The sequence below is a fragment of the Stegostoma tigrinum genome, chromosome 14 (assembly GCF_030684315.1).
Source record: "Stegostoma tigrinum isolate sSteTig4 chromosome 14, sSteTig4.hap1, whole genome shotgun sequence".
Taxonomy (NCBI): domain Eukaryota; kingdom Metazoa; phylum Chordata; class Chondrichthyes; order Orectolobiformes; family Stegostomatidae; genus Stegostoma; species Stegostoma tigrinum.
Window position 1 is genome coordinate 43,462,401 of NC_081367.1, and position 12,314 is coordinate 43,474,714.

Below are 12,314 nucleotides of genomic sequence, written 5' to 3' on the forward strand. Positions count from 1 at the left end.
CAAGAACTGCAGATGCTAGAGTCACAGACAACACACAGTCCAACCTGGAGGATCACAGCAAGCCAGGCAGCATTAGAGGAGCAGGAAAGTTGACGTTTCAGGTCAGGACCCTTCTTCAGAAATGGGGAGGGGGAAAGGAGCTGTCTATTTCCCAGGAAGGGCAGTGCTGGGGAAGGTACTTGGGATGGTGATAGGAGAGTGCAGGTAGGGAGTGGTGGGCGTAGGTCAGAGTGATGGGTGGGGCAAATAGGTGGGACAGAAGATCGACAGGTTGTGTCAGGCCAAGGAGGTGGGGATGAGAGGGAAGGTTAGTCATGGGATGGGGCCAGGGTGGGGGGGGATTTTAAAATTGGTGAATTATATGTTCATGCCATCGAGGCTCCCGAGGTAGAATATGAGGTGCTGCTCCTCCAGTTTGTGCGGTAATGTCATTGTGACACTGGAGGAGGTCCAGGATGGATATGTCACCCAGGGATTGGGAGAGGGAGTTAAAATGGTTGGCAACTGGAAGGTGTTGTCGTTTGAGTGCGGAGCGCAGACGCTCTACAAAACTGTCTCCACTTAATCTCATCGATGAAGAGGCAGCCACATCAGGAGCAGTGGACACAACAGACTAAGTTGACGGATGTACAGGTGAACCCCTGTCTGATATGAAAAGTTTGTTTTGGGTGATGAATGCCCACCTTGAAGAACTTACCCTCCTCCCTCCAGAAAGATCTCAGTGGATCTCTCTCCCACTGCAATCCTCTGGTAACCTCCTCTGCCCTGAATCTCTTATCCGCTCCACATTTCGCACTAACCCCACCACACCTGGCACCTTTCCCTGCAACCACAGTGTGCTACACCTGGCCCTACACCTCAGCCCTCACCTCCATTCAAGGCCCAAAACAAACCTTTCAAAATCAGACAGTGGTTCACTTGTATATCTGTCAACTTGGTCCACTTTATCTGCTGCTCCTAGTGTGGTTTCTTCGACATTGGTGAGATCAAGTGTCTACTCGGAGACCATTTTGTCTGGCATCTGTGCTCTCTGTGACACAACACCACCTTCTGGTTGCCAATCATTTTAATTCCCCCTCCCACTCCCTGGGTGACATGTCCATCTTGCGCCTTCTCCAACGTCACAATGACACCACCTGCAAACTGGACGAGCAACGCCTCCTATTCCACCTCAGCAGCCCACAGCCCAATGGCCTAAACATGAAATTTACCAGTTTTAAATATCTCCCCTCCCCCGGCCTCATCCCAGGTCCAACCCTCCCTCTCATCCCTGCCTCCTTGACCTGACACAATCTGTCCGTCTTCTCTCCTACCTAACTGCCCCACCCATTCCACTGACCAATCCCCACCACTCCGTACCTGCATTCACCAATCACCATCCTCCAGCTCCACCCCCTCCTCCCTCTGTTTATTTCCCAGCTCCCTTCTCCCTCCCTATTTCTGAAGAAGGGTCCTGACCTGAAGGATCAACTTTACTGCTCCTCTGATGCTGCCTGGTCTGCTGTGTTCCTCCAGCTCCACACTGTGTTGGTTTAAAAAAAAAGTATTATTTAATTACAAAGAGGATATTTCTATTTTGACATTTTTTCTGCCTCAACAGTCTTTGGCAAAATAAAATACTTTCCACATTTCAAACCCTATTTTCCTAAAATTAAACCCCATGTGAATCTTTGCTAGGAGTCAAACCTGGAAATGTTTGTTTCTCTCTATGTGAGTAATGCTTTGGGATAGGTTTTACACAAAAGGCACTAAACAAGTTAAAGGTCAGATGGGCAGCATGGTAGCTCAATGGTTAGCACCCAGGTTTGATTCCACCCTCAGGCGACTGTCTGTGTGGAGTCTGCATATTCTCCATGTGTGTGCGGGTTTCCTCTGGTACTCCAGTCTTCTCGCACAGACAAAGATGTGCAAGTTCTGTGGGTTGACCACACTAAATTTCCCCATAGTGTCCAGGGATGTGCAGGCTAGGTGGATTGGCCATGGGAAGTGCAGGGTTACTGGGAAAGATAAGGGTAGGTCTCGGTGAGATGCTCTTTGGGAGGTTTGGTACAGACTTTATGGGCCAAATGGCCTGTTTCCACACTGTAGGGATTCTATGATTCAATGTGGGAATACTCCTGGATGATCGAAGTTTTCAGTTCCCTTCAGGACTCCACAGCTAATGAAGCAGTCTATGCCCTTGTGCTGCAAGACCTGAACAAAAAGTTAAGACCTGTGCTGAAGTGGCAAGTAACATGCATGCCACAAGTGCCAGGCAATGACGATCTCGAGCAAAAACAAATGAGAATTTTAACCATCTCGTCTTGACATATTTTGTCACCAAATCTTTTACCATCAGCATCCTGTGGATTGCCATGGATCATAAACTGAACTATATCAGCCACATAAATGCTGTGGTTGCAAAAGAAAGTCAGGAGCAACTCACATTTCTGACCTGCCAAGGCCTGTTCACTACCTACAAGGCACAAGTCAGGGGTGTGAAAGAATACTCCCTACTTGCCTGGGTGAGTGTAGCTCCAACAAGAGTCAGGAAGCTTGACGCCATCTGGGACAAAGCAACTCATGTGAATAGGGCTCTCTGCTCTTTCACATTCCCTCCCTTTCACCAGAATTAACAGGGCATACCATCTTCAAAAACGTACTGCTGAAATTCTAGAAGGCTCCTTCATAAACACATTTTCCAAACCTGTGACCTCTACCATCTAGAAGAGCAACAGACAAGGCAATATCATCACCTATAAGTACTCCTCCAAACCAGCAATATCCTGGGAGAATACCGTTGACCAGAAACTCAGTCATCTAAATATTGTGGCTACAAGAATAGGTCAGACGATAATTGTGCAGCAGGTAGCTTGGCTTCCACCTCCCAAATCCTATCTGCCATCTACAAGGCATAAGTCAGGAGTGTGGTGGAATAATCTCCCCTTGCCTGGATGGGTACAGCTCCAACAACATAAGCAGCTTGACTCCAAACAGAACAAAGCAGTATACTTGTTTGATGCCACATCCACAAAACATGCACTCGCTCCACCAACGCTCAGTAGTACTGTATACCATCTACAAAATTCACCAACCTTCCTCAGACAGCATCTTCCAAATTCATGACCACTACCACCCAGAAGGACAAAAGCAACAGATACGTGGGAACACTGCAATCTGTAAGTTTATCTCCTAGCCATTCAACATCTTGATTCAGAAACACAATCCATGTTCCTTTAATGGCACTGGGTCAAAATCTGAAAATTCCTTCCCTAACAGCACTGCGGGAATACCCACACCACATGAACTACATAGGTTCAAGGTGCCAGTAAAACAAGTGTTGGCCTTGTCAGAGATACTCACTTGCCAAAACAAAAACAAAAAACACAATAAAACTGGTGCATACATCTAGCCATGTCCTAACAATAATCTTTGCACAACATATTTATAGTTGTAGAACTGCTTTGCTTTAGGGTGCAAGCATTGCTCAAGCTATCCATCCACGTGCACTGCTGCACAAAGGTTTTCAGGTTATTACATTAACACAAAATGGTTACATCTGTAATATTCTTTCCAAATATACAAAGTTTTGCAATGCAATGCCTTTTTTGATAACACTATAACAGGAGTTAACAATATAAAATATTACTGAACAACCTCCGTTTAAAATGACAATTTTTTGTAACACAATAAATATTAAAGCAGTGGGTTCTTTCCGTGTGCGCGTGCGTGCGCGCGCGCGCACATGTGCTCACACACGCACGCACTCACGCACATTTTAAAAAGGGAATATGCTGGGTAATGAATCTTTGCAGAGGACCTGGACATCAATAATCTTTGAACACAGCAGCTCATTCCAAATATCATTATTTTGTTTTTTTTTAAATTTAAAAATAATTGGCAATCTTACATTGTCAACGTTGTTGTGACCATCACCGGTTTTTGTTCCACTTTTGGTTGGAATTGAGAGTTGCCATTGAGATTCTAATTTTGGGCAGCAGCTTGTTTTTGAAGGGAGGAGAGCACAAACAAACTGATATTTTTCGGAACTGGACTGGAAAGATAACTGCAGGTTATTATTGCTCGAAGAATATTGCAGATATTTCAACACCAGGACATGTTACTCTCAAGGACTGGCAGCTGCTTGCATGTTGCATTGGACAAGCAATAGGAGGCCGGTGTTGGACATGCAACCACAGACAATGTGGCAAAAACAAACTGTAAATTGAACTGAGTTTGACTGGGTTTTTTGGGGCAGAAGGGTATGTGCTCAGAAGCTATTGGACTGGGAAGCTGTATTTCCATTTTACTATATCTACGCATATTCAGTTCAAGAATTGTTGAATGTTCTGAGGAAAGGCCACCAGTTTATAAGAAATGAGTCAAATATTCCTCAGAGCCTGCTAGATGTTGTCTGCATTGACTGGTGACTTAGAAATCAAGCAAAATACAATCCCATGTGCCTGGAATACAACACATCTTTCAAGGATCTCATTGAAACAGTTACCCAACTGGCAAATGACAACTCTTATTTTATTTTTAATTTATCTCTTAACTGTGTCAGTCTGTGGGGGTTACAATCAGAGAGGCCATTTAGATCACCATGTTGTTTAGCTTCACTCTGTTACAGTTAGTCTTAATAAATTGTTAATTTCTTTTCAAGTCTTACCTTGGTATCTGATTTTCCTATTCTTAAAATCTGGTTCAGAACAAACGGGGCAATTTTGAGGGCCATTGAATGTTTTAATGTCACGGTTTTGTGAATCCAACATTAGCGGGTCTGATTTGCTGACCTGTGTACAACATCAACTGAATTGTTTGGGAGTAAATGCAACAGAACATTGCAGGGGATCTAGGTTTACATCAAAGCGCTTAGACACATTTCAACATTAATTTGAGTGCCTCAAAATTAAGCACACTGTCTCAAGAACACATTTAAAAAAGGTGGCTATTACAATAATTTTTTTTAAAGCAAGCACAGCAACAATGGAGCCTTTTTTTTCCACTCATTTGTGGGATGTGATGTTGGTGGCTGGCCAGCATTTCTTGCCCATCCTTAGTTGCCCTTGGTGGTGGTGAGCTGCCTTCCTGAACCGCTACAGTCCTCTTGTTGTGGGTTGACTCAATGCTATTAGGGAGGGAATTCTAGGAGTTTGACCCAGTCATGGTGAAAGATACTTTCAATATACTTTCAAGTGAGGATGATGTTCCCTTATATCTGCTGCCCTTGTTTTTCTAGATGGAAGTGGTCATGGGTTTGGAAGGTGCTGTCTGAGGATCTTTGGTGAATTTCTGCAGTGCATCTTGTAGCCAATACTGAGCGTTGGTGACGGAGGGAGTGAATGCTTGTGCATGTGGTGCCAATCAAGCAGGTTGCTTTGTCCTGGATGGTGTCAAACTTCTAGAGTGTTGTTGGGGCTGTACTCATCCAGGCAAGTCGGGAGTATTCCATCACACTCCTGGCTTGTGCCTTGCAGATGGTGGACAGGCTTAGAGGAATGAGGAGGTGAGTTACTCGCCACAGTATTCCTAACTTCTGGCCGGCTCTTGTAGCCACTGTGTTTGTGCAGTGAATCCTTTGAGTTTCTGGTCAATGATCACACACAGGATGTTCATAGTGGGGAGAAAATTCAGTGATAGTAACACCATCGAATGTCAACATACTCGCAACACTTTTGCTTTGAAATCATAATTCCACTTAACTATAAATGTAAAATGGCAGAGTGTCAGTGCCTATTGTACTAGCCTCACCAAGGAATACTTTATTTATCATTAAGGGTTTAAGCTATAGTAACTAAAATTAGACTCACCTCTCACAAGTGCAGCTGATCATGAGACATAAAATATTATATACGATGTATGTAAAAATTACTGCTGTAATAGTGCCTCGGGGAATAGAATAGCTGGGGTTCTTTAGATCACCTGAAAATGACATTAAAGTAAGGATTTACAGCTTCAGTTAACATTTTTGTTACCTAAACTTCATTGAATTTTTCATGATGCATAGAAAGCAGATATCTGCAAACACCAAGTATCATTAACAAATGATTTAGCAACAAATGTGCCACTATAGATTTAGAACCATAATAAACATGGTAATATATACTGAGAACACAATCTTTACAAACTACTGTGTAATAAATCTTATGGTCCATGCAATATGGCATCAGCAAGGCATTCGAAACTTGATGCTTTCAGAATGGAGGCACGGAGCAGGAGACTATGTTCCAAAATCTTCAAAATTCATTTATATTGATGTGCATGCAATGTGTAGTTAGCAAATTTATGGATACATTTATACCTATATTGCACTTCAAGTATTTGTTTGGGCTTTACCTGACATGTTGGATCCAGCCATGATACCAGTGCACCCATTGAACATTACTGCAAAGACAGCAGCGAAACTCATCACCTTGCCAGTTGTGTAGTCTTCTACATATTGAGCTACAGAAAGAGATTGAAGGCAAAACCATAGCTTTTTTTCAGAAGAGAAAAAATACTTGTATAATCACATATGATGGGTGAAAAATAGCAAATGCCATCTATGCTTTTCCCCTCCTTCACAGCCTAGTTCTACATATTTAGAATGACAAAGAACGCACAAATAGATTCCACTCCCGTTCCTCAAGAAATCACCCGAGCTAAAAGTAAATGGTTTCAGGTTCAGTATGAACAAAGAAATCAGATTCATCCAAGACTAGCTTGACACTAATTGGAATGAGCTTGCAGCTACAATTTTGTAGTTCGTGACCAATCTGGGAATGTTGCTCAAGTACACTCAGGGATACTAATCGAAAAATAATGATTGAATAACAATACATGATTTCACATCCTGAATAGAAGTATGCAGCATAACATGGCTACACTTGGGAGAAATTAATAACAATATAACTAATCTGTATCAGCTTGTATGCTTACCTCATTTCAAACTTGCAAGTTAGCTGACCGCTATAACATGAATTTCCAGAAAAAAAAACATTACTTTATCAATCTTTGCAAAAAGGTTTGGGTCTGTTCATCCTGATGTGAGTAATTTTAATCACATTTTATTCCGTAACATGAGAATTAAAATTAGTCAGATAGAAGGAAAAATTACTACTTGAGTGGTGTGAAGAAAAAATTTTACTGATAGCACAGAACTTGAAGACTGTTGATGAGAGCCACATAGCCATAGCTTTTTGTCTCACACACATTGGCTAATAGCTATTCTAACAACTAATTAGGACCAGTCGAACTCACAACATGGCTCATTTACATTTGCTAAGGGCGCTATACCTTTGCATGCAGAGAACTTTTGTTTGCAGAGAATGTGTTCAAACCTTGTGCGTTTTTTTATATATTATCTAGAAGCCCAGGGAACCAATAACCCAACAGCATCCTTTCCTCTTGCAGTTCAAATTGTGATAGTTCAAAAATTTGTAATTTGCCTTCACCTTGATATGTCCAATGTAAAAAGCATTGGCAGCACACACTTTTCAGTAATATACTGAAGAAAAATTTCAATTTGTTTTCTGCAGCAGCCAGCAGAAGATCAATGTGGATGGTTATTTTCAGTAATTAGACTGAATATATAAACTGTTGGGCTATAAGTTTTGATTAATCATTTTAATTGTAATGAAGCTGAAACAGACACAATAAGTAGTCACTAACCTTTGTTGCCCTAACATGACTTCAGCCTATGTGCATTTGCATGAAGTTACGACTGTGTACTTATTTTTAAGATTAACTTACGTGGAAGATTACTCTTCAGAGTAGACAGTTTAAATCCAGTGAATGAAGCCTCTGAGATATTCCCCAAGGATATTGTGATGTTAATAGACTTTGGTGACACTGCAAAAAAGCTGATGAATATTGTGCCAAGTACCAGAATGACAATGAGGAAAATTATGAAGGACGCTTTTGCATAGATGTCAGCTCCAACTAAGCACACAAGAAGGCAGAAAATAAGTATCACTGTGCCGTAGAGAAGTTCATACCAGTAGGACTGAGGGAGAACCTGAATACTGCTCGTGCTTAGCCCTGAAAAAGACAATGGTTCAATTAGCAATATACAACATTCAGCCCTTTTTCCTGTAAAATTTGTACTTGTACTTTGACATCTATGGCATGAACATTTGTAAAAATTTACAAAATGACATTATTGTCCCAATCAATATGAACATATGTTTCACTGCAAATGTGAAACTTGTCTACAGAGACATGCAACTCTTGAGTTATTGCTGTCACATGCCGTCATTGTTGAGGGCAGGACTTGAATGCCATGGGCTTCACACTTCCATCTGGGAAGACGTTCCAGGCTTTGCCAGCAGCGAAACATGGAGTGGCAAGATGTGTATTGCATTCACAATCTACCAGTGAATTCATCCAGCCCATTTCGATGCAGAAATGGCCCAAAAATAATTGTTCTTCCCCACAGTTTAAAAGAAACGTTTTTCTGGCTGTCACAGGCCTTTCCATAGAAGTCAGGTACATGAAAGCTGTCCTGAATGACTGGTTTGTCAGCAGTACAGGGTACTAGCAGAAGTGTTGCTGCAATGTTGCTGAGATAAGGATTGTCAATCACATGTCAGTTATAACCACTTGGCCTTTCAACTTGTATCTGCCACAACAGATGTGGAACAGGCCGTTCAGCCCACCGTGCCTGTGCTGATCATGATGCCATTCTAAATTAATTGAATCTGCCTGTACAAGGACTGTATCTGTCTTTTCCCTGCCTGTTTCTGTATCTGTCAGAATGCTTCAAATTTGGCTAACATATCTGTTTCTACCACCACCCCCGGCAGTGCATTCCAGGCATCAACCACCCTGTGTAAAAAACCTGTGACATACTTTTCCACTCACCTTAAACCTAGTGTTTGACACCCCGTGGTATTTGACATTCGCTGTCTGGAAAAAAAACTCCAAAATATCCACCCTATCTATGCCTCGATTTTATATACTTCTAATCTGGTTGCCCCTTAGCCTTTGACACTCTTGTCAAAACAATCCAATTAAATGCAACCTCTTCTTGATAGCTAATACCCTCCAATCCAGACAACATCCTGGTTAATCTCTTTTGCACCATCTCCAAAGCCTTCACATCTTTCTTATAATGTGGTGGCCAGATCTGCGGACAATACTCCAAATGTGGCCAAACTAAATTTATACAGCTGCAATATACTAATTGCCAACTTTGATCATCAGTGCGCTGACTGATGAAGGCAAGCATGCCATATGCCTTTTTCAACCACCTTGTCCAATTGTGCTGTGGACATTTTTGATTTATTCAGCAATTCCCTTTATTTCCCCCTTTTGTCCCTTGACCTCAGCCAACTCTCTCATCCACCTAGTCAATCTGGCTAGCCCGTTTTTGTCCCTCAGATCACAGAGTACAAATTTAAGCATACTTGGCAACTACCAGCTTAAGCACCCATTGTCAGATCTGGTTGAATAGCATCCAGTATAATACATCTTGCCAAAATGCTCTCTACTAGAACTAGCTACTACTCCCAGATAATTTCATTGCATATAGGATGCGCTTCTCTCCAATAGTAACCAATTCATTACATCACTCTGATGCCTTTTCCACCCTCATGTTAAAGTGAAGAGCTCATTGTATTCTTCGTCATGAACGTGCGCTTCCCAGATAAAAATAGACCCTTCATTCTGGAGCTTTCAAAAACATTACCAATTCTGTGAATGAGTTGTTTCTATACTAAGACTTTTTTTTTCCCTACTCATGGTCTCATTTCAGAAGATACATAAGAATAGCCTGTGGTACACAAGCTTCCCTGCTCCATCTGTAACTCAATTCAATTGTGGTTTCAGTATAAACTAAGAGCATGGAAGCAGAGCCTTACTGTTATATTAGCTGACTAATTCTCATTTTTTCAACCTCATTTGCCAAAATGTATCATTGTAACATGAGTACCAGCCCCCATGATTAAGTGTGTAATGTTTAACCAAAAGAAAATGCAAAGTCACAAATAGAATTTAGATCATTGATTTAAAAGTTACTACTTACCTGTTGGTGACAACCCAAAAATGTCAACAATAGACTCAACAAGTCCCAAAACATAGAGAGCACTTCCACATATATTAGCAAAGAAGAACATGATTCCAATACTGCCTCCGAATTCAGGACCCAAAGCTCGACTGATCATATCTGACCACAAGCATCGGTAAAGGAAAAAAGTGCAACACTTTTTGGAGTTGAGTGATTATTCATAATCTACATAATTCACATAACTGCATGCAAGAAATTGTTTCACAAAATGATGTTATTGAAAGCCAAGTTCCAATTGAAATGAGTACTCAAGAATTTTACAAAATAATTTGGAATCTTTGCAAGTTTGGCATCGCCATCTACGAACATCAAAATGTAAATACTTATACGCTAGTAGAAATCCACAAATGAAAGCTCACATTCTCCACAGTACATATACACAAAGACAGTAACTGTACAGGGAAGAAACTTGATTAAGTCTGTCATTTCACATTTTGAGATGAAGCTTATTTACCAATCATTTTCTTGTTCTAAACTGGCTTGTTACTGGAAATGGTGAATTTGGGGTATTAAGAGAAATTTACCATTTCAAAAACATGGGGCATGCATTTGCTGCAATGGTAATATTGGTGAAAGGTACTATAAGTTTTGTTCTTGTGCTGCCCAGCCCACTCATGTTTAATGCAATAAGATGACTGGTTTAATGAAGTATGGTAGTGATGTCATTGAACATTTAATGCTCAAAGTTGACGTGCCCATTTGTTTATTGCCTACTTCACTCCCATATTCAAACAGTATTGTTGTGCTGACATTACTTGGGTGTTCAAACTGGTTTATTGGTCAAGTGATGATAAGTTCCAATATTTACAAACTGCAGTTGACACATTAAATGCGTCGCACCCGGGATTGCAGGCTTAGTTAAAGATTTATTATAGATTGTTTAACAAACAAACAAGTCATTATATTTTACTTAAGGTTTTTAATCATTTTGTTTCATTCAAAAAAAACCACATTTTTTAAAAACAGACTTTTTCTGAATGAGCGTTTAAGCGACGACAGTGACCAGCTGAATCTTTTTCAAATTCTAAAAGTCTGTGTGTGTTTTAGAGGGTTAATTCACATTGTAAGCATTTTTAAGAGGGCTTTTTTTAAAAAACATTGAGAAAACCAAACTGTTTTCAATATGAAATTGTGTTTTTGTTTCAGGGAATTCTACATGTGGTTGACTCTGGAGAAGATTTTTCTTCCTTCAAGGAATTTATTGAAGAATTTTTTTAATTCAATTAATCAGCTAAGAGGTTGATTTTATTTAAGTTTCATATAAGCAATATATATATTTTTAAACTTTTTCCATTTTAATATTATTTTATGTAGGTAATGAAAGGTGTTTTTTTTTAAATAGCATATTATTGAAACTTTTTTCAGGTTTAATGTTATTAAGAGCATATGAGGTACAGAGAGAAATGACTCGTAGATTTGGAAAACTGATTACACAGCAGGATCAGTAAAAAAAGGGTGACTATTGGGAAAGATAAGAAGATAGCTCAAAAGCTTCCAGTGGCTACCCCTCTATCAAATAGATATTCCGTTTTTGGAACTGTCGAAAGGGATAGTCTCTGAGGAAAATGGAAGAACCAGTTATTGGACACCTGGAATGATTCTTATGTTAGTCAGTATTTGAGAAGATTTAATAGAATTATTGTTATATGGGACTCTTCTGTCAGAGCCATATAAAAGGAGTTTCTTTGGCAGTGATCATAAATTTAGGTTGGTTTGCTGCTTTCCTTGTGCTAGGATTAAGAACGCCTCTAAACATTACAAGCATATTGTTAAAAGGAGAGATTGAGAAGGCAGAAATTATTCCACACATGGTAGGAATGATATCTTTAAACAAAAGATTAAAGCAATACAGAGTGAATTTAAGAGATTTGGTAGAAGATTAAAAAAAACCTAAAAGTAGTAATCTTTAGTTTACTCCCAATGCCAAAATCAAATTAGGGAGGGAGAAAAAGGTTAAAGGGGATAAATCAATGGCTGAAGAGCTGGCGTATTGTTCAGGGATTCATGTTTTTGGTCAATTGGAATATCTTTTCCGATAGAAAATACCTGTTCAAAAAGAATGCGTCTAACCTGAACTGGAAAGGCACCAATATCTTGGCAAGGAGATTTTCTCGTTCCATGAAGGGAGGCTTTATTCTAAGATAGAGGGGGAGTGAAGGAATTCTAAGTAGCATTTTAAGTAAGGAGGATTATTGGGGAAGGTTCTGAATATGAGGACAACAGGTCAATTAGAAAAGAAAGACAGAGAGAGTCAGAGTATGTAATAAATCTGAAGAGCTAAACTGCATTT

At 40.2% G+C, this 12,314-nt stretch overlaps 1 protein-coding gene across 1 annotated transcript in view; it reads right to left on the reverse strand.

The window, feature by feature from the left end:
- The window catches only part of zgc:153039 (uncharacterized protein LOC767698 homolog), a 112,040-nt gene that overhangs the window by 88,338 nt on the left and 11,388 nt on the right, over positions 1-12,314 (reverse strand). Inside the window, exons 3-6 of the mRNA XM_048542879.2 lie at positions 9,983-10,123; positions 7,711-7,998; positions 6,316-6,423; positions 5,790-5,901 (exon numbers count right to left, since the gene is read on the reverse strand). Coding sequence (XP_048398836.1) covers positions 5,790-5,901; positions 6,316-6,423; positions 7,711-7,998; positions 9,983-10,123 — 649 coding nt within the window. The remainder of the gene's footprint in view (positions 1-5,789; positions 5,902-6,315; positions 6,424-7,710; positions 7,999-9,982; positions 10,124-12,314) is intronic.